Genomic DNA, 22183 nt, shown 5'->3' with positions numbered 1-22183 from the left:
ACAGGGTGTAGGCTTCAAAATGGAGATCAGAACCTGTGTCTCACAGCTTGAGGATACTTGTCTTTCACAGTTGAGGGCAGCTAAAGCAAAACCCCTCCTGCCAGCAAAAGCCTAGTTGGACTGCAGTTTCAGATTGTTTGTGTGAGCAAGGAGCTAGATACTGTCTTTCCACGTCAGGGTGTGGTACTGCATTTTTCACTTTGGAAACACTTGGGTATTACACTTCTGTAAACAATTTATCTATTCCAAAAGCAGTGTCTCTGTAACTGGGAGGAATTAGACCTCTCCAATCGTAGGAAACCTTTACAGGATGTACATGCTCATCATTCATAGCCATTCTACATCTTTTAGTTGAGCTCCTGGATAATTCTGTGATGAGTCCAACAAAGAAACTAATTTCTGTAGCTGAATAGTAGATGTGTTTGTGTTAGGCTGTAGAGATATCATACTAAATGTTAAATAGTTGATCCTTTTCCTAGAGGCATGAAGTACAATCCTAATTTGATTCTTCTCAGGGTCAGTCTCCTTCGATTCGCCAGCTTATCATGCATGCAATGGCAGAATGGTACATGAGAGGGGAGCAGTATGACCAGGCAAAGTTGTCACGTATTCTTGATGTGGCTCAAGACTTGAAGGTGAGTTTTGCAAAGCACCGTCATTATTTTCTGTCTGGTGTCTTATGCAGACTTGCTCATCTTGTGACAAAGGCTAAGCCTAACTCAGATGTGAGTCCTTTAGTAAGGATTGCTGAGAAGCAGTATCATAGAACTGCTAGCTTTGTGCATATACTGTAAATCCAGGAAGAGCTTCAACTGTTTTAACCTCAAACACCATCGAAATTGGAGTTGTAGAAAACACCCTTCAGGCATTTGTTTGAAGGTGACATCTCTGAGACTGACGGAATTAAGGTTTCTTACAAACATTACTACTTTGCAACTGTTTACATGCTCATGAAAGACTAGAGCTTGCCTGATACCTTAGAGACCTTTATCACTTCCTAAAGTTAGATGCAAAATAATTGTGTGTCACAAAGTGCAGGAGCTTCTAATCAGTTTTACTGTATCGCTTTCTGTGTTCAGGGATGACCACTCAGAACAGATGTATTAAAAGAGGTGCTGAAGTGATTGAAATCTGTTGGAAGGGAGCTGCTAGGGTACTCTGTTGGGTTTCGTTGTTGTTTTCTTTACAGTATCACTTTGGTAGTTCTTAGCTACTTGCTGGTGGATTTTCATATAGAAGAATTCAACACCATAAGCACAAAGTCACTTCAGGAAAGGTGATGCCATACCCTGAAGAGCTTTTGCTTATTTGTGCCACAGCACAAAACTATATATGTGATGCAGATGGTTGACTAATAAAGCACAGCAGCCTGCTAGATTTTTTTTTGTTAGGCAGAATATGGAGATTAGAAAGAAAAGAAAGGAAAAAGGGTATCCTTATGTCTTTACTGGTAGTCTTTTTTTTTTTCCCTCTAGGCCTTGTCAATGCTGCTAAATGGTACTCCATTTGCCTTTGTTATTGACCTTGCTGCACTTGCCTCTCGACGGGAATATCTCAAACTTGACAAATGGCTCACAGACAAAATTCGGGAGCATGGGGTAAAGCAGGATTTTTCTTATTTCTGTACTTGTATCAGTGACTAACTTCAGTCACTTTCATTTTGTAAGTGGCTTTAAAGTTGTGGAAAGGCCTGATAGTTCCACACTTTCATTATACTATAAGTTATAACTAAGTGAAATTCTTTCCATGATGCAATTGCCAAGTTTGAAATAGTGGCTTGGACGTGGGTTGGGAGATTAAGATAACTTTATTTGTCCACAGGAGCCCTTCATCCAAGCCTGCATGACCTTCTTAAAGAGAAGATGTCCATCTATCCTAGGGGGCCTTGCTCCAGAGAAAGATCAACCCAAAAGTGCTCAGCTTCCTCCAGAGACCTTGGCAACCATGTTGGCATGCCTGCAGGCTTGTGCTGGGTAAGGGTTATGCTTGCACTGAGTGCATCTTCTTGAAACTCATTTGCTAGCTTTATGTTGTGCATATTCACAGTTGGTTTGGAGTTTCCTGTGTGTTACTGAAGCTATATAACATATGGCTGGACTCAGTAGTGTGTTTAATTTGACACTGAAGCTTCTCTTGTAGGTTACATGACAGGAAGTTGAAATTGATCTTGTCTTCATAGTCAGACACGTGGGGTGATTTTAGTAATTGTGGGGTGGCTGGTTAGTGAGATACTGGATTAGTGACTAGATGTAGTGCTGTTGTTTGAACAGAAGAATGTGGATCATAACTGTGGGGTGGGGCAGCATCATTTAAACCTCTAACAGTGTAAAGGATTTTGTGATTGCACTAAGTAAAAGTATCCATGTGTGATTTTTACCCTATAGCAGAGAGGGCTAATTCTGTCCTGAGCGAGAGAAGTATAGGTTGTCATGTTATGAAACTGAAACTAGACGTGTGACTTCTGTTGTCTCCTTGGAAATACAGTTTTGAAGTAGTCAGAGGATGGGAAATAGCTGAGATGACCTGCAGATGAGTTTGTTTAGCTAAAATCTGAAAGGAAGCAGTGTGGGTCCTAGAGACCTGTAACATACCCCTCCTGGAGCATCAAAAAGAGAACAGGACGACACCACTTTTAAATGTTGTGTTAATTTTAGGTAAAAATATTGCAGAATATCAGTGGGTCACTTAATACTGTCATGTCAGCATAGTGTTTGCAGCAATATTTCACAGGTAACCAGGAGTAGCCCTGTGTGGCCTGTGAGTCAGAGAGACTGGATGTTGGGGGTGGTGCTTGCTTTGGTGTTGACAGCTGAAGATGCTGGCATGGCCAGATGTCTTCTGAACTAGGGGTCATATCTTTTACGTGGTGGTTTTTTGACTGATACAGGAAACATCTGCATGGCCGTCAGGGGTGATACCTAGCTCACAAACTGGGACAGTAAAGTAGGTAAAAAGTAGGAAATAAATACCAGCACAAACTTGTCACAGTCAGTGTTTGAACTGGAAGGGGATTTCTGAGGTCTTGGTATAACATTAGAAGGGGTTCTCCTGTTTTCTGTTGGGACCTATGCCATTAAACTTCAAAAACTAATGAGATACAGTTTCTGAAATGTTAATCTCTAGTCCATCTTTTAGACAGAACGTCTGTTACTTCTGAACTCAGTGCATTATCTTCTAGGACTGTAAATTCCATTCCAGCCCAGCATTTTCCATGTTACCATGTCCAGATCAAGAGATGTAATAGTTAACTGTAGGCTTAACTTGCACCTAATGTCACTGTGTCCTGAATCTTAATGTGTTACCAAGTTTTATTTATTCAGTTAATCCAGAAGATACCAGTTCTCTACTGGCACAGTTCTCTCAGCTTTTGCTTTCTTTTTATAGCAACCTGCATTCCCTTCTATGCAAGAATGTGACCTACTTGCAGTCATTTTCCTTCAGCTATTCTTTGAGTGTGGAAGAGAAAATGCCAGGTTTTCTTTTCAAGAAGGGATCACTTGGATTGTTTCAGTCACAAATGGAAGCAGGCATCATAAAGACTGGGAGATTAAAATTGCAGTAAGCATGAAATATATCCAGAAGGCTAGTGGCCTTCTCCACCTGAAGTTTGCCACTGTGGGTAACTGATTGAGGAGCAATCTCTTTTATTAAGCTGTAGTTGACTCTTCTATGGCATGTCTCCCTACTTACTGCTTCAAGTCATCTGCTTCAGGAGCAGCTTTGTGGAAATCCCCAGTTTTGTACTATTTAAAAAAATGTTGTGGCATCTGTCTTGATATGTGGCAGAGTCTGGCACAAAAATGTCAATTTTCAGTCTGCATAGGTGGCAGGTCTAGAAGTTAGTGACTTGTTCCAAGGCAGTAATAGCTTTAACTGGTCACTGTAGGAGTCAAACTTGGGACTGTAAGCTCATCTTAAACTGTGCTGTGGGCTGCCATATGGTCAATGGCCTCTAGCAGATTAGAATCTGTTTTACTAAAGCATGCTGTGATATTTAAGTGGAAACATAGCAGGCATGCTGCTGCCAAGAAACAAAAACAAAAAAGAAAAAGCGGGCCGAAGGATTGAGAATGGTAACTGTGTTTGACCTGAGCTCATCAGCCCTGCTCCCATTCTGTGGTTAAATAGGATCGTGCCGCACTGCAGACATCTCCTGCATGAAGAAACCTCAACTTCCCTACCTGTAATTGGTCAAAAGTGCCTGGAAGTTTAGAGACTTGTGGTATTATGGAGCTGGGGTGTAGGCAGACTCACACTGTGTGCTGAGCCTGCCTGTGCTGTGCTCAGAGCTCTGCCTTCTGGTCTGGTTGCACTTGATTGAAACAGAAATCCTGTCTGTGGCAGGATGGCATTTTTCCCACACTGTGGTAGGGCACTGGCTTTGGAGAACAACCTGTGTAGTCTGTAGTGGGGCAGCTGACAAAGATGAAGGCTGGCCTGCACTTCTGCCTTAATTGCCAGGGTTGTTCCTCATTCATCTCCCCCACATCTCAACAGTAGAAATCGTGTGAAAATCTGTTGAAAATAAAGAATCTCTGGAGGCATTTGACATAGTTGCATCATTGCGAGAAGGAATGTGCTGCTGTAGTTGTACTCACTATATAAAGGTCAAAGTAAAGGTCAGGGAAGCCATAAATAGTCGATTATGCTTTCTGGAGTGGAATGGAGTTGCATGAGCATGCTTGCGGGTAGGTGTGTCAGCAGCACAGCTCTTTGGAAACCTGGCAGCCAGACCTGGGATACTTTGAAAGAGGAGCTGGCTGCCCTTGGTTGTGCAATGTCATGCAGCCTTCTGCTGCATTTTGACACAAGTTCTTGGAATAGTTGGAGAGTTCTTGTCTGTGTTAAATGTTTGTTAATGGTTAATGAAGCCTGTCTGTTAGTTCATGTACAGATGAACTGTAGTGGAATTGTGGGGGCATTTAACTCCATCCTTCTGAGTACTTGTCTGTAATCCAGCCTTTTTAGGCATGCTGTAACTGAGTCCGTGGGTGTTATGAAATTTCAACTGGAAATGATTATGAATGATAAAGCCTGGGAATGGGGAAGCCTTGAGAAGCTGATTTGACCAAGGGATTACAGCGTAAGCTGTTGTCTGAATTAATGAGGCTATGCTGTATGTAGTCCGTATCTGCTGGCTTTTAGGGCTGTCGGAGCCATGCAGACAGAGGCACATCCTGCCTTTCAATGAGCCATTACTTGCAGGGGTGACTGTACAGCACAGTATTTGAGTTCTTAAAAGTAGAGGAATATGTTGGAGGTGATTTTTCTTCTTAGAACTGCAGTTAAAATTCTTCCATCTAAAATAGAGCTGTCCCTCTCAGGGAGGGAAATTCTGATGCTGCGAAGAAGAAATGGTATAGTTTCTCTTGGGTTTGTTTTGCCACCTAGATACGTGAAATGTGGCCCCATCTCCTGTAGGAAAACAATCAGAGTCCTGGATTTCTTGAATCTTGCATGCCTCACTGTCTTTATTCTTCTGCTCTAGGAGTGTTTCTCAGGAGCTGTCGGAGACCATCCTCACCATGGTAGCTAACTGCAGTAATGTCATGAACAAGGCCAGGCAGCCGCCGCCTGGAGTCATGCCCAAAGGCCGCCCACCCAGTGCAAGCAGCTTGGATGCCATCTCTCCTGTGCAGGTAGACAGCAAACATGCTGCATCTTCAGAAACAGTTGGCTAGAGTTAATTGTGGTGTGCTTATTGAGCTCTTGCTGTGAGACTAAGTAAAACATCATCTGGCTCCTTTAGTTTTTATTCTGCATGTCCAGGTAATTATAACAGAAGAATGCCTGAGCGTTGTAGTTCAGAACTATCTTTCACTTCAAGGATGTCTGTAAGAAACAGAAATATAGCAGGATGGGAATACCTAAGAGTGATAGGTTTGGTTTACTTGAAAATAGTGGAAGGGTTTTATGAAGTGCTAAAACTTACAAAGATTTCTGAGAACCGAGCACTGCCTTTGAACCTGGTATGTCTTGTTTGTAGCTTCACGGGCCAAGCAACAGTGCTAGAGCATATGGACTTGTTATAACTGGGGCTCTTCAGCTCTCAACTGAACTGCTCTTTTAAAAACAAGCTACATGTAAGTTATTCCCTGCTGCTCATCGTCCTTCCTTCTCTGGAAGAAGAGATTCATTGCAGACATGCTTTGCTTCTAGCGACTGCATTCAACAGCAGATTTTAAAATGGTAAAAACATTTACACGTGAAACAGTGGCAGATCAGTGTTGAAGGATGTCTGGAGCATCAGCAAATGATGTGAACTCAACACAGAGAGCTGTTTCCTTATAAATTCCTACTTTATGGAAGTTGCTCATCAAGGGTACCAAACACTGTGTCAACCTGCTGTAAATAATGTGAAGAAGTGGATCAGCAGATGTTAGCCTATAGTTATGATGTCTTTTGGGTAGGCAGTCTGGCTTTCTACAGGCAAAAATTTCTCTTTAAGGTAACCTGTGTGACTTCAGATTTTTAAAGTGACCATGCAGGAGGGCTCTTTTCAGGAATGTTTTTGATATGTAGCTGTCTTCATAGAAAACCTGCATAGAGTGAGCTTGATTTTTGTTTTTTTTTTGTATGGCTGGCTGTGTATAATCTTTTTTTTCTTTCATTCAGATCGACTCACTTGCAGGAATGGCGTCTCTTAGTTTAGGTGGCTCAGCTGCTCCTCACACCCAGAGCATGCAAGGTTTCCCTCCAAACTTGGGTTCTGCATTCAGTACTCCTCAGTCACCAGCAAAAGCATTTCCCCCTCTTTCCACCCAAAACCAGACAACGGGTTTCAGTGGCATAGGAGGACTCTCTTCACAGCTTCCAGGTACTGCTATCTGGCTGGGACTATCTTGTATTTTTGTTACATCAGGGTTAAAACACTGTCATTTCTTACTGTGATTGAAAGCACTGGACAGACAGCTGTCTGTTGTAGGATGGAATTGTACATCCTTGTTCTTTTTTCACTACTGAAAACAGCACTTCAAAATATTGCGATTACAATAGATAGAAAATGTGAGAGTCCAGAGGCTGTTTTTGACAGATTTTAGCAGCAGCATTTTGGGCTGGGATAGAAATGAGGAACAACTGAGATAAAAGTGCTTGACACTGGGTAGTTATGAAGCTCTGATAATTTGTTGGAGACAATAAGGTAATGCAAGTGATACATGCACTGTACAGAAGATGCAGCTGAGATGACCAATACCTTGTTAACTTTCCAGTAGGTGGTCTTACTACGGGTAGCCTGACTGGCATAGGAACTGGAGCCCTGGGCCTTCCTGCTGTGAACAATGACCCATTCGTGCAAAGGAAGCTGAGCACATCTGGACTGAGCCAGCCTACGTTCCAGCAGAGTAAGATGAAACCTTGTAAGTGGTAGTGTTGTCTGTGACTGTGAAGTGTGACTGTGGTTAATCTGCATTTCCTTCAGGGGTGGCTTTGTTCTGGAGGCGATTAGTAACAGAAGTGTGGCTCTTGGAATGTACTGTTAGTCTGAAAAAAGGGGCTTCTTAATTTCCACACTAGCAGTTTGCCAAGGCTGGGATTGAAATAGTGGAGGAAATACAACACATTAAGGAATTGCATGAACAGCATGCTTCTGTCCTTTTTTTTTCCTAATTGTGCTATGTTTTGAGCAAATCTTATCCTACTCTTTATAGAGTTGCTTGTATTGTAAAAGAGTGGGGTGTGTGTTTCTGTTTGTAAGGTAATCACTGCTATCAAGGTCAAGTCCTACTGCAGCAGAGCAGTGAAACAGCCAACAGTGCTGGAAAAGAAATAAAACTAACATGAGTTGGTGGAAAGGTGCTGTTTGGTTGGCTTTTTTTCCCCTCAAAACAGTTATTTGGTCTTCAGAACTGAGTCCTTATGGTTTGCTCCTTTGTACCTCTAAGTATGCTCACAATTAAATGCTCAAGCAATCAAGCTTTGCTGTTAGGAAGTCTACCTGTATGCTAAATTTTCCAGTGTTGTTGATTTTCTATCTGTTGTCTTTGCTCTGTAAAAAATAAAAAATAAGTAAATAAATAAGTTACTGGTATCTCTAGATAGTGGAGGCAGCTTTAGTGACCATTGTTTTTTCTTTTTGGGCTTGAGTGTAAAACCTTGCTTGAAGCTCACTGACTGGCCTGAAAGTCTGTGTGAAAGTTTGTCTGCATGTTAGTGTTGTGTAGCATGCTTTATCCTACTGTTTGCATTCATTTGGTTTAGGTGCCAGCAGAGACTAGCTTGGGTTGCAGTGAGTTCTGGGAGTACAACACTGAGATCAACTCCTTCCTAGGATTCAGTTTTCTTGTGTAAATGTATTGAAAACAGATCTTTAAGAATTCCTGTGTACTAGGAAGCTTCAGTGTGATTTTTAAGATAAGCTAGCAGATGGTCACTTCTTAGATCTGTAAATAAAATATTGACTGTCTGAAGTTGATTGTAACCTGTTGCCTTTTTTTAACAGCTGACTTATCTCAGGTGTGGCCAGAGGCTAATCAGAACTTCAGCAAAGAAATAGATGATGAGGCAAACAGCTACTTCCAGCGTATCTATAACCATCCACCACATCCAACCATGTCTGTAGATGAGGTGAGTCCCCTTTGGTAGCAGCTGTCACCTGTCTAGAGATAGAAACAGCAGCAGGACTGGAGTAGGAGCCTGAATATTCAGAACAAGTTCTAGTGTGTCTTTAAACAGTATTAAACTGTACCTTGAATCTTTATAGAGCATCTGAAAATGACTGTAACTTCTAAATGTATACATTGATATTCCTGTTTTAGTTAACTGTGTGTTAACTGTTTAGTTATTGAGTAATTTTCCAAGTACTACTATTTTAGTTTAATGTAATTGTGTGTTTATGAACTACAGGAGACACATGATGTAGTTTTGAAGTACTGGGCTTAGAGGTAGCAAGAAGTTTTACCTGAAGGTAGTAGTGACTTAAGAGAAAGGAGGGAGAATTCAAGTCTGAAGATAGAAAGTTAATTGGAGTGAAGTAGTACCTACGAGCTAAAATGGGTTTTTGTGGAAATGCTTACTCTGCAGTCTGGCTTGCTGTGCACCCACCTACCTTAGTTACACGCGTTCTTGAAACTCATAGATGCAGAAGAGCTGAAATGAAGTATCTGTTGTTAATGAGTTCCACTTTCTTTGCTTGCAGGTCTTGGAAATGCTGCAGAGGTTTAAGGATTCCAACATTAAACGGGAACGAGAAGTGTTTAACTGCATGCTGAGGAACTTGTTTGAGGAATACCGTTTCTTTCCCCAGTACCCAGATAAAGAGCTGCACATAACAGCCTGCCTCTTTGGTGGGATAATAGAGAAAGGACTGGTTACTTACATGGCTTTGGGCCTGGCCCTTCGCTACGTTCTCGAAGCCTTACGAAAGCCTTTTGCATCCAAAATGTACTATTTTGGTATTGCTGCACTAGATAGATTTAAAAATAGGTGAGTGTGGTTTTCTTGGTAATAAGCAGTGCATGTAATGTCTTGTTAACCTTGAACCAGTTATAATTTTGCAGTAAACGATGACCTGTGTCTGAGAAGTGTACATATGTCAGTGTTAAGCTTGTGCTGAACTGAAACAGGATGTGTTAATGCACTAGCAAAAGGGTGACTTTTGAAATCATGTTAAATGTAGTTCCTGTATAAATATGGGACAAACTGAGATGCTGAAAATACATGGTGGCCTTTGTGTGTTAAAATAATTCAGGGAAGCATTGAGTTGATTGAAGTTGTCAGCTTCTTAGAAATGGAGTAAATGTAATTATTATTAACAGGTGCACTCTATTAGAGTGCTGTTTGCACCACTCAGTAATAAAAGCCTGGCCAGGAAACTAAGCTCTAGGACTTCAGTTTGAATTTGAATATCCTGTGTGGCGTCTGAATCATCTGTTGCTCAAAATATTCTCCTTTAACGTTGTGCAAGATTAGGAAGAAAATTACAGTGGAGTTCTCAATGTTAGGGACACTCTGATTTGCTGTTTAAAATGATGAGCCTGTCTGGAAATCACTTATCCAATAATCTTATTGTTAACACCGAATATAAATGTGATTGTGTATTCAGTCAGAAGTATAGATATGTCCGATAAGCTGGGTTGCTGTGAATTAACCTTGTGTTCTGCTCTTAAATGAATTCATTTAGAATAGCTTTCCCTACAACAACTGCTTTGTAGAAAATGCTTTGTTTACAGCACAGCTGCTGTGAGCAAGCCAGAAGTCATTCTGATGTAGTATGTGGATGACGTACCAGTGTTATATTTATATTGCTCTGTAATACTGTTTTTGATCTGGGCTTATGCTTCTGACTAATGTGTTTTTGTTTTTTTTGACAGATTGAAGGACTATCCCCAGTATTGTCAGCACTTGGCTTCTATTAGTCACTTTATACAGTTCCCTCATCACCTGCAGGAGGTGAGTGTGCTCACCAGCTTCCTGTGGTTTTTTAAAGTCTTTTGAGCAGCTTGCTGTCTTCTATTGGGGAATGTGACCTGAGTTGTCTCATAGTGTTTGATTCCCTGGTTGTGCACTTTCTTTAATGCTTTGCAGAACTTGTGGATGTAGGTGACTGGTAATCTGTTTGGGTTGCTCACAGTGGAATATACCTGCGTGATCAGTCAGGGCACATGGCCATGCACGAAGGTTTTTAAGTGCTTCCAAGGAATCACATTTCTTCCTTTAAGGACTTGGGATTTCCCTGGGGAAACAGAGGATTTTCAGCTGTATTTATAGAGTATAATGCTCAGGCTTGCTAAGGTAGTCCAGAGAAAGGTGAACCTTTCCTGAAGGTTTGATTGGAGTAGGAGAAATACCCTGTAGTGAAGCAGTGCTGATCGTAAGGTGTCTGTCTCAAGAACTGATCGACTCAAGTTGATCCCAGTGACAGCTTGAGAACATACTCTGACTAAGGGGAAATGTTCAGCTCTAGCACTGAGAATTCATCTACCCAATGCTGTGAAGTCCAATCACAGCCTTAATTGCACTGACACGTTTCAGTCTCTGTGCCTTAAATGACCGAGTATCCTCTGGTGTTACTGATGTCTGGGTAAGCATATTAAAATGAGAAATTTATCTTCTATTGTGATATTACTTAGGTTTTAAAAAATGTAAAGCTGAACACTTAAACTGTGGTTTTTGCTTATTCATTGTGAACTTCAGATTTTACCATTTTTATTTGGCTGCGGGAGTCCTTGGGGGGAAGGCTTCTTCCCAGCTTTGTAGCAAGTATTTTAGTCCCCCTCTTTTGGTCTGCTAGCCTTGCCCTGGAGGTATGGGAATTTCTGATTCTGCAAAATGTCTTACAGATGTTGAAGCTGTTGATGCTCAATATCCATTTGTTGAGGTTAGAGGTAGAGCTGGTGGTTCTCCTCTGGAGAGGAGGGAGATAAGTGATGATGAGCTGCATGCATTATAGGAGGTTTGATTGTATTGTGCAGATTCCCTTAATGGCTTTAACATTAAGTATTAAAAATTGTCAACAAATGTTGGTGTTGCTGTGCTAAGAATCGTTCCCCAGTCACATTACTTCATGTGAATTTCTGTATGTGCTTGTTTACCCTGTTCTAGTACATAGAGTACGGACAGCAGTCTAGAGATCCTCCTGTGAAAATGCAGGGTTCAATCACCACCCCTGGAAGTATTGCACTTGCCCAGGCTCAGGCCCAGGCCCAAGTTCCAGCAAAAGCTCCTCTTGCTGGCCAGGTCAGCACTATAGTAACCACCTCAACCACCACCACTGTCGCAAAAACCATCACGATCACTCGACCAACTGGAGTCAGCTTCAAGAAAGATGTGCCGGTAAGCTTCCTGTGACCCCAGTAAAGGAGTTAAGTTGCCCATACAGACTGAGAACGTGGGGATAGAGGCCTGTTAAATTTCTGTGCTGCCAGTTTTTAAGCTGTAATCCTATTGTTTCAGCAAGGGGTTTTTTGGGTTTTTTTTTTTTAAGTTTTAAATGCTAAGATGATTAGAATTAGGTGTTCATATTGTCTAATTCTGAACTTGAGTTATGATTATCAAACTATATCTTGCAGCAGGAGCTAAAGCCCTTAAATTCAGACCTTCAGCTGCAGGGGTATGGATCACTTTTCACTGACTTATTCTGTTAGAGTGAGTGCTTTGACTCAGATGAAGCTGTGCAGCTCTCTCCTAGTTTAGTAGTGAGGTGCTTTTGGAGACTTACTGTTGTACCAAGGGGTGCTCTCTGCTGCACTTTCACTTTCTCCAGGCCAATGCTGTATATCAGCTGTTAGTTAATGGACATATGAATGCAAACATGAGGGGTTGATTTCTGTACAGCAGCATTCTTTTGATGGGTATTGACCACTGCTTGTAGTGTGAAATCACTTCACTTGAGCGCTGCTGAAAGTGTACCAGAAGCAAAAGGTGTGATAAAGCTCAATTATTTTTGGCTTGACAGAATGAAGCAGAACTTTATGTGCTTGTTACCCTTAGGTATGTTATCTAATCTTAACTTCTTGGTCTCCCTCTAGCCTTCCATTAATACCACCAACATTGATACGCTGTTAGTAGCAACAGATCAAACTGAGAGAATTGTGGAACCTCCAGAGAACATCCAGGAAAAAATTGCTTTCATCTTCAATAATCTGTCACAGTCAAACATGACACAGAAGGCAAGTAGAAAAGAACACCAGTAAAATGATTCTTAACTGTTTCTAAAATTGAGTTGTAAAGTGGTGATGGTGTTTCTACAAACAATGTTAACTTGTGAGATAAAAAGTGGGGAGGGAAAAACATACCTGAAGGAAGTAGTGGTTTCCATCACTTGCTGCTTGAACCTTCAGAGAGATGCCTTTTCAGGGAGTGGTGAGAAATTAAAAGATAGCTATCTTTAACCTTGCTTTTTCCTACAAGTTGCTTTATTCCACTATAGCCCTGTAGTAGGTACGTAGAATAATTGTACTTTGTGATGTTTTGGTCACTTGTAGGGACTGTAAAATACTATTTCAAATATGTATGGATGATTTTCAGAGACTTGTACAGACATTCCCATAAATGAGCTGGGTTCTATTTGATACTACGTGGTTCAGCTGCTAGGCTCTTGTATTTCTATCTGAAGTTCATGTTAGTCTTTGAGCTAGTAGAAATCTGTAGTACTGCTGCCACCTGTGATGTGTCTTATGGGTGGACTGGTCTGCCAGGAGATGCTGATAGTCCTGGGTGTTTTGAAGTTACCTGTTAGAAAGCTGAGAAGCAGAGGAGAGGTAAAATACTGTGCCTCACTCGTTTTCTGCTTGAATCCTTACTGGTTGGACAGAGGAATCCATGTTTTTCAGAGCCATTTGAAAACAAAATGTACAAAATCACCCATAGTGCTGAAAGCAGTTGAGTTTTGTGGTTGTTGTCTCATGTACTTTTCTATGGTGTGCTTTTTCTCTGCAATGGAGACAGGTTGAAGAGCTGAAGGAAACAGTGAAAGAGGAGTTCATGCCTTGGGTATCGCAGTATCTCGTGATGAAGAGAGTCAGTATAGAGCCAAATTTTCACAGCTTATATTCAAACTTCCTTGACACTCTTAAGAATCCAGAATTTAATAAAATGGTTCTGAATGAAACTTATAGAAATATCAAGGTGAGTAGCACAAGTTCTAAAACTCGGTTAGATTTCAAAGTTTAGAGGTATGCTGTTCTCAGGCCACTTGCTTCCTATGCTGCTGATACTCAGAAATTGAGTATCTGAGGCCTGTAAATTACAGCAGGGAAAATATCCTTGTGGTCTAGTTATTCTGTGTGGGGGAGCGTCAGGATGAGAATCATGCTTTGCTGTTTTGGTCAAAGAATAAAGAGAGGGAGCTATAGAAAACAGGGGTGCAACAACTGGAAATCATTAGAGGGCTAAAATATGTGAAGAGGTGGGAGAAGAAATAGCCCAGGTGAGATGAGTGAATGAATCGAGTTTGTCAAGTAAGCACTATTTTTAAACCTGTTGGTGGATTTTCCTGGCCACTGTGGGTTACGCTGTAGTGCAAAAGAATCTCCTAGTGCTTTAGAGCATAGTTGGCCTTCTGTTTGGCTGATGCTGCTCTGAAGCTAAGGGACAGAGCTAATAGTAGAATGCTGGAGCAGGATTCAGGTCTTGAAATAAGATTGAAATCATTTCCCAGTAGAAGCCCCCAGGTCTGCAATGAAATGTTTTTAAAAAAAATTTGCCTTCACAAGTTACTTCTTGCTGAGTAGTTGTAGCAGCCTTATAATTAACTGGGAAGTTCTGGAAAGGCATAATCTTTTCTGATCCTCTTCATGTAGAGGAGTTTTGGAGTCATTACAAGGTGGACTAGTGGTGGGGTGCTACCTTGAGGTAAAGGTTGCTCTGGAATGTCTCTGTAATGGGACTGGAGCTCAGAACTTAGCGTTCTAAAGCTTTGGCTTGGGTCAGAGCAGCTGTTAGATTTGGTGTTGAGTCTGATTATCTTCTAGTTGTTGCTTGAGTTACTTTTTTCATTAGGTGCTACTGACATCAGATAAGGCTGCAGCCAACTTCTCCGACCGTTCCTTGTTAAAGAACCTTGGTCACTGGCTGGGAATGATTACGCTGGCTAAAAATAAGCCCATCTTGCACACGGTAAGCTTCTGTCTTCATAGACTTACTTGATGCAAACTACTGTGTTATTATGCAGGAGCATAAGCTGTTTGGGAAATGATATCACCAACTTGAAGGAGGTAATCTTATGTCAAAATGTCTATCTGTGAATTTTTGTTCAAATGGAAGACTGCTCCTTAGCAGCCTAAAATCCAAGGACTGTTTTGACTCAACTTGTGTCTTATAAGAAAATAACAGGTACATGGAGTTTCTTCACTGTCCTTGGTAGTTCTCTCTGCCCCCTTACCCTTTTTAACTGCTGATGGTGTTTTTCAGGATCTGGATGTGAAGTCACTACTCCTGGAAGCATATGTTAAGGGGCAGCAGGAATTGCTTTATGTAGTACCGTTTGTTGCCAAAGTCTTAGAATCCAGTGTCAGGAGTGTGGTAAGTGACTTTATGCTGGGAGTTATTGCTTGAGTGGTAATAAGCTTAAGTCAGTATAAGTACTGAAGAAATTAAGTTGTGCTTCTCATTAAATCGGGTTAATTTCAGGGGCAGTGGGTTGAGAAGGGATATTGGGACTTAAAGTAAGTTCCATTTTGAGGGAGAGTACATGTCTTGTGTGGTTCTTTGGGTGGTAGTTGTTTTGGGGTTTTTTCAGCCTAAACAGACTGTATTGGCTGAACTGTACTTTAGCATCCCCAGACACAGACCTCTGTTGAGAAATGAAAGAATGCCGTTGAAGGGATTCTAGAATCTGTTTCTTATTTGGGTGGACTTATTTCCTTCCACCCTTCAACATGCCTCTTTTGTCTCTGATGAGCTCTTTTTAGTTCTGCTTGGCTGAACAGCAGATCTCTCAGAAGGACCTAGTCGTTGTGTTTCCAATTCAGTGTGCTTGTTCATCTAGTTCCTCTCAGTGCTAAAAGCAGCTCTGCCTGCAACTGTGCAACCTTCGCTTTCCTGTGTCTGTATGTGCACTTAATGGTTCAGTTTCAAAAACTAAGACTACTAACTAAGCCATTCAGGGACGTTGTGTAATGCTGCTCTGTTTTCTCTTGTAGGTCTTCAGGCCTCCAAATCCATGGACAATGGCCATTATGAATGTTTTAGCTGAGCTGCATCAAGAACATGATCTAAAAGTAAGCTTTTTCCTTCGCTATATAACTATGGAGCTTGAGGTTTTCTTGACATACCACTCAAGAAGGATGTTGTGAAGGACCAAATTTCACTTCTTGCTTTATTTCATGAAGAATTGGGCATTGCTAATGTAGTGAGCCCTTGGATGAATCTTGAGGTTAATGTGCAAGATGTTTGTCTAACCCTCATGTGCTAATTTGTGTCTCTAAAAGGGAAAAAAACCAAACATGATTTAGAACAGGAAGCTTGGGATTTAAGCAGCCAATAAACACTTTGGGTTTTTTCCTTGTGGCGTAACCTAAACTAGAATTGTTGTGCAGTTGAATCTGAAGTTTGAGATCGAAGTGCTCTGCAAGAATCTTGCACTGGACATCAATGAGCTGAAGCCTGGCAGTCTGCTGAAAGATAAGGATCGTCTGAAAAATCTGGATGAGCAACTGTCTGCTCCAAAGAAAGATGTGAAACAGCCAGAAGAGCTGCCACCCATCACAACCACCAGTAAGTACGCTTCAGGTCAAACTCAAATTCATGCTGTACAAAGTTTATTAAGGCAGGCTATGCTTCTGCAGAGAAGAATTTGAAGCCATCTACACTGCTGTAACATTACTGAAAGCTTAGAATCACTGGAATAATTCTGTAATAAAAAAGGACACACAGAATTAGTAGATGGGAGAGGAATGGAAGCCATCCTGAGGACTTATTCTGTATGTGCCGTGTGTAACTGCTCTTTAGAAGGGAATGGAGCTGGGAGATAGATTAATGAGGTTGTGTGGCGTTCAGGCCCTGCTATAACAAACAACTGCACCTAAATGGATTGAAGTTAGCTTGGTACTCTGCTGTGTGAAGGTGGGCAAACTGCTAGGCATGTGTAGGAGTCTTTATGATCAAAACTTCATCACTTAGTGGTTTAAATGAGGTGAGTGCTTCCACTGTGATCACTTGCTCTTCCATAATGGTTCAAAATCAACATTTTTCTATTCTTACAGCTGCTTCTACAACTCCAGCTACCAGCACCACTTGTACAGCCACAGTTCCTCCACAGCCCCAGTACAGTTACCACGACATCAATGTCTATTCATTAGGAGGGTTGGCTCCGCATATTACTTTAAATCCAACAGTAAGTGCTGATTCAGTTTGCTAAAAGTGTTCCTGTCACTGGCATTGTCACAGGTCTCAGCTGGTGGGTTTGGCATTGTAGAATTTGAAGCTGTTTCTTAGAGTCACTTCTGAGAAGTAACAGGGAGGGTGAGTGCTATCAAATAACCGGGGGAGGGAATCTGGGAAGTTACTAGTGATTACATTAGCTAACTGGCTCTCAAATGATCTTACACAGTAGTATGTTAATATCTATGTTAATTTGGGCAATAATTGTCAGCTGGAACAGTTGCCAGGGCTTCCTTGCTCCGCTTAACTAGTCAGTGACTTAGCTTTTCATTTAGTCTTTGCTCTGTGCTCAGCTGCAATGGTGGGAGAAAACCTGGCATGTATATCTGTTTCAGAATGATTGAATAGATGTTGTTGCGTGAGGTATGCAAGCTGTGGTGGCGTACTTAAAGATGTTTGGAAAATGTGAATGCCTAGTGTAGATGGAATATATACAGTAAGCCAGAATACTAATGTTATTTTCCTAATGCTCCTCCAGATCCCACTGTTTCAGGCCCACCCCCAGCTGAAGCAGTGTGTGCGGCAGGCTATAGAGCGAGCGGTGCAGGAGCTCGTCCATCCTGTGGTCGATAGGTCCATTAAGATTGCCATGACTACATGTGAGCAGATAGTCAGGAAGGACTTTGCCCTGGATTCAGAGGAGTCACGAATGCGTGTGGCTGCACACCATATGATGAGGAACCTGACTGCTGGGATGGCCATGATTACCTGCAGGGAACCTTTGCTTATGAGCATAGCTACCAACTTGAAGAACAGTTTTGCTACTGCGCTGAGGGTAAGAGTTGCATCATCAGAAACTTGTCTCCAACTTTACGGGGCTGTGGATATCCAGCATTAGCAACTCTGTTCTCTACACAGTAAACTTGATCAATATTGCGCAGCTTATCCAGCATGGAGATGAACTGTGCTGAAATAACAGCTCACATCTTGTGGTCTTAAGCCTGTAAAAGGAGGTCGTGGCTGTGCTGCACTTGAGCTGCCTGAGCTGTTTGCTCCTGTGTGGTATCAAGTTTGATCACATTATGGAAGCTTTGGAGTCCTTATCCTTCTGTGGCTTTTCAGGTTGATAAGCAAGGGTGGAGAGGATTGAATTTATTCTGGGATTTTCTGGTGATGGATTATCACAGTATGCATGTAAGGTTTGGACGGATTTCATTCAGTTCTGCTGTTAGCAGATAACTAGTTAAAACTGTTCTGAACAGCTTTTCTACTTGCTGGATGCTTTAGAGGATAGTCTAAAGTCTTTTTTTCTAACAAGCAAAGTTTGAGCAAATCCCTAGTTTTTCCCTCTTGGCTAAAAGGAACACAGTTCATGAACTGCTAGCCAGAACAGCAGCTGCTACCCAGGAGACTTGCTGTGCTTGCCATTGGTGTTGCAGCAGGCACAGACCTTGGAAAGAATGAGACATTTATTATTCCCTGGAAGAATAGCAGAGTTGAAGGGCTGCCTACCTCTTAAGGGTGTGTTGCTGTTGCCCCATCTGGTAGGGAGTGGCTCTGTGAAGACCCTTTCGCAATGCAATTGCTCTCTGCTCAAGAGGGCAGATTGTAAAGGTCTGAAAGGAGTACAGTAAGGCTCCCATGCCAGGTATGAGCTGAATGATTTGTGATGTAATATACGTGCCTCAAGCCCTGCTGGCCCTCTATTCAGAGCTTCAAGTAACCTGATTGCCTGGATCAGAAGCTGCTTGCTTTCTCTTCAGGAACAAGTCTGGACCTACAGATGGTGTTGCAGAAACGTATGAGTCCTGTGCAGTCAATCTTAAATACAAGTTAAGGATGGGAGTAAACAGTTCTGCTTTAACGTGGGAACATAGCCCATGATTACTGTTAGCACCTTTTGCTTATTATTCCTCAGAGCTTATGTGTCAAGGTAGTTTAAAAAAAAAAAAAGCAAAGAAACAAGACCTCTGTGAAGAGGGACACGTACTTTTGGTGTGACTCATTGGATGTGACCACAGTTCAGACGGGGAAGCAACTGGAGGAATACTTGTTTTCTCTTGGGTAGCATGAAACAGCAGAGGTGAGGCAGGGTGAATGCACACCAGTGGTGTTACAGCTGTGCATATCTCCCAGGTTCCTGCACGTGTAGGGAAAAGTAATTCCTGCTTTATGGAAGACTTAGTGCTAATGTATTCTGTATCTGCAAAGTGTTATTAATGTATTGATATATGTCTGATTTAATCCAGGGAAGTTTTTTGCTGGCATAGTTGCTCAGGATGTTGTGCTGCAGGAGAAGGTGCTGCACAAGGTGTTTAAAAATTCACATCTGGCTTACTATATGAAATGGGTTAACAAGGCTCGAATTTCTTTTGTCTGAAAGAAGCAGTATAATTTCCAGGGGATAGTGAAGTAGGGGTAGATCTTGGAGAGGACAGGAGATTGGACTGTTTGCATTTATTTGTGTATTCCAGTGGAACTGGCTGCTTTACACCCTGGCACATGGGTCCACCTGTTCAGTTTTCTCTTAACGTAGACTCTCAAGGGAAGGAAAAACAAAACTGTACGAGAAGAACCCACTGGAGAAATGCTTAGGACCTCTGCTTTGCATTGAGCGAGCCACTTATTTCTGACCAGCAACCTAGGTGGTAGAAGAGCCCTCAAGCCATAACAGAGGGGTTTCTTTTCCTTCATTAGCATCTGTAGTGAGTTCAGTTGTGCACTAGAGATAAGCTGGGGTGAAAGGAGGAGAACCTCCTGCTGTTCTGTTCCTTGTTGAAAGTCTTTACTGTCTTCTTGCTTGTTTTATTCAAAGCTGTGCAAAAAAAAAATTTATTACTGTGTATTCCATGCAAAGACAGCACATTCCTAAGAAGGTTCCTTTATTGCTGGTGTTCAGTATGTGCAGCAGTGCACATGTTAGGACTGGCTATATTCAAGGAAAATGCCTTCACCGATTGTCCTGGTTTTCAATAGGCAGCCTCCCCACAACAGAGGGACATGATGGAGCAGGCAGCTGCCCAGCTAGCACAGGATAACTGTGAGCTGGCATGCTGCTTTATCCAGAAGACAGCTGTGGAAAAAGCAGGCCCTGAAATGGACAAGAGGCTGGCAACTGTGAGTATAGGACTGCTGCCTTTTCAAAGGTTTATGTTCTCATATTCATCCAGATTCAGCATCTAAAATGCAATGTTTTTCGCTCTCTTCATCAGGAATTTGAGCTCAGAAAACATGCTAGACAAGAGGGTCGTCGGTACTGTGATCCTGTTGTGTTAACTTACCAAGCTGAACGGATGCCAGAGCAGATCAGGTTAAAGGTGAGGATATTAAGTGAGCTATTTTCTGATGCTTTGCTTTCTTTTCTGATAATGAAGAGCGATAAGCAGTTCTACTTGTTGTTAGTCATGTCTGACACTGAAGCTGCTGTTAGCTTGATTGATAATGGAAGCACATTAATATGTTGTTTCAGAATGTATTCATACCATTTTCTTCATTTGCTTGAGGAGGTTATGTTCTTTCTCTTGTTCTCCTCTGTTCTACCTTTCACTTGAAGAAAAGTCCGTTGTGTCGTTTCCCATTCATCCCTTTAAAAGGCATTCTCCTGTGCCTCTGAGAATCATAGGGCAGGTATTCAGTTCTTTGTGTTTCTGGGGATAGGTTGCCATGATATAGCAAAATCCTGTTAGGAGGTCTGGCAGGAGGGCTATGGCCTCAGCACACAGCAGCAGAATCTTACTGCTCACTATTAAGTCACTCTGTTCACAAAAGTGAGTGAGCAGCTACCTCTCACCCAAACTGCCTGCATTCCTTGCTGCCATGGTGCTTAGCAGAGATGTTAACACGTTTCCTTCTTTATTGTGAAGGTTGGAGGTGTGGACCCAAAGCAGCTGGCTGTTTACGAAGAGTTTGCACGCAACGTCCCCGGCTTCTTGCCTACCAATGACTTAACTCAGCCTACAGGATTCTTGGCTCAACCTATGAAGGTAGAGATTTCTAACTGTCTTAAGTACTGTAGCCCTTCTGATGAACACTGCAGAGAAGCAGAGTAGACTGTTCTGGGCGCTATGAGTTTCACAGATGTGATCCTTATTGAAAACTCACTGATTCCCACTTTCTCTTAAGCAGCAAGCTTGGGCCACCGATGATGTAGCGCAGATCTACGACAAATGCATGACAGAACTGGAGCAGCACCTGCAATCCATTCCCCATACTCTGGCCATGAATCCCCAAGTTCAAGCATTACGCAGCCTCCTGGAGGCTGTGGTGGTCGCTCGCAACTCCCGTGATGCCATTGCTGCCCTTGGGCTGCTGCAGAAGGTGAGTGTTGATGATTCTGTCCCAACAAGGCTCGGGTTTATTGCTCACTAGACTTGTTGGTTGCCTTGTGGTGGCTTTGTATCTTTGTGCATCGTGTGGAGCTTGCTTGGTGAATGATACTGAACAAGTGCTGTCTTTGGAAATTCAATCAATAGCACTGGAAGAGTTAAGAGATAAGAAGTGAACTCTGTTCACTAGGTATGGTTCATTCTGCAGAAAGAAGTGGGTTTCAGCATCTTGAGATTCAGGGGAGCTTTGTCCACAGTAGAGAGCTATTGCAGCTGCGAGCAGCCACTGATTTGAAGGCAATTTGGAGTCTAGTAAGACATCTGAACTGCCTTTGTAAGTGGGTAGCACTGGGGTTTGTAGTGGATTTATAGCAGCACAGATTCGCTTCATATTCAGTAGCAGCTGATAAATATGTCATCTGCTCATTCAATCCCCTCTCCCGCAGGCTAAGGAGAAGATAGAAGGAAGGCAAAATGACTTGTTCATTGAGATGATGACAACTTAATAGGGGAAGCAAAAGCTGTGTGCACAAACAAAGCAAAAATGAAAAAACTAAAACAAAACGATATCCCATCAGTAGGCAGATGGTGGGCTGCTTCCTGGAAATCAGACTCAGCAAGCATGACAGCTGCTTGGGAAGACAAACATCACTGACTGCCTTCCCCTAATCATCGTTTTCCTAATCTTTTAGCACAGAGCATGATGTCATGCAGCATGGAATATTCTTGTGGTCGCTTTGTGCCAGCTGTGCACTCTGTTGTGCACTACCAGCCTTCTCACTGTGGGGGAGGCAGAATGGGAGAGAGTAAAACCTTAATGCATCATACAGACTGTTCAGCAGCTGCACTGATATTGTCAGCTCTGTTTCAACAGCAGATCTTAAGCATAGCACCATATGGGCTGCTGTGAAGAGAATTAACCTCATCACAGCCAGACCTGCTGAGCTATGCTAGGTGGGGAGCGATGCAGTGAACTCTGTGACATGATCTAGTGCCTGTGTTGTAACTTCCATTTCACACAGATTACTACAGGTGCATCAGGGTGCAGCAGCTGTTTGTCTGAAGAATCTGAAAGGTGTTCTCTGTCAGGCTCTGCA

General features: G+C 42.2%; 1 protein-coding gene and 2 non-coding genes across 3 annotated transcripts in view; all 3 read left to right on the top strand.

Annotated features, from left to right (window-relative positions):
- Nucleotides 1–22183, top strand: part of CNOT1 (CCR4-NOT transcription complex subunit 1) — a 50143-nt gene that overhangs the window by 17540 nt on the left and 10420 nt on the right. The window contains exons 14-35 of the mRNA XM_065733422.1: nt 516–635; nt 1476–1598; nt 1822–1973; nt 5489–5639; nt 6616–6817; nt 7212–7358; nt 8441–8565; nt 9137–9423; nt 10311–10389; nt 11542–11772; nt 12468–12608; nt 13387–13566; nt 14440–14556; nt 14851–14961; nt 15582–15659; nt 15978–16155; nt 16644–16774; nt 17300–17596; nt 19738–19878; nt 19974–20078; nt 20625–20744; nt 20887–21078. Coding sequence (XP_065589494.1) covers nt 516–635; nt 1476–1598; nt 1822–1973; nt 5489–5639; nt 6616–6817; nt 7212–7358; nt 8441–8565; nt 9137–9423; nt 10311–10389; nt 11542–11772; nt 12468–12608; nt 13387–13566; nt 14440–14556; nt 14851–14961; nt 15582–15659; nt 15978–16155; nt 16644–16774; nt 17300–17596; nt 19738–19878; nt 19974–20078; nt 20625–20744; nt 20887–21078 — 3408 coding nt within the window. The remainder of the gene's footprint in view (nt 1–515; nt 636–1475; nt 1599–1821; nt 1974–5488; nt 5640–6615; nt 6818–7211; nt 7359–8440; nt 8566–9136; nt 9424–10310; nt 10390–11541; nt 11773–12467; nt 12609–13386; nt 13567–14439; nt 14557–14850; nt 14962–15581; nt 15660–15977; nt 16156–16643; nt 16775–17299; nt 17597–19737; nt 19879–19973; nt 20079–20624; nt 20745–20886; nt 21079–22183) is intronic.
- LOC136047310 (small nucleolar RNA SNORA50) lies at nt 5950–6085 on the top strand. Its single transcript, XR_010622079.1, has one exon. It is a non-coding gene; the product is annotated as a small nucleolar RNA SNORA50 (small nucleolar RNA).
- LOC136047309 (small nucleolar RNA SNORA46) lies at nt 13902–14037 on the top strand. The gene has a single exon (XR_010622078.1). It is a non-coding gene; the product is annotated as a small nucleolar RNA SNORA46 (small nucleolar RNA).

This window comes from Cyrtonyx montezumae, unplaced genomic scaffold, assembly GCF_038088225.1.
Source record: "Cyrtonyx montezumae isolate F1298 unplaced genomic scaffold, pur_monq_1.0 scaffold_17, whole genome shotgun sequence".
NCBI classification, from domain to species: domain Eukaryota; kingdom Metazoa; phylum Chordata; class Aves; order Galliformes; family Odontophoridae; genus Cyrtonyx; species Cyrtonyx montezumae.
The sequence above is the reverse complement of the archived record's forward strand: the minus strand, read 5'-3'. Positions and strand labels throughout refer to the sequence as shown.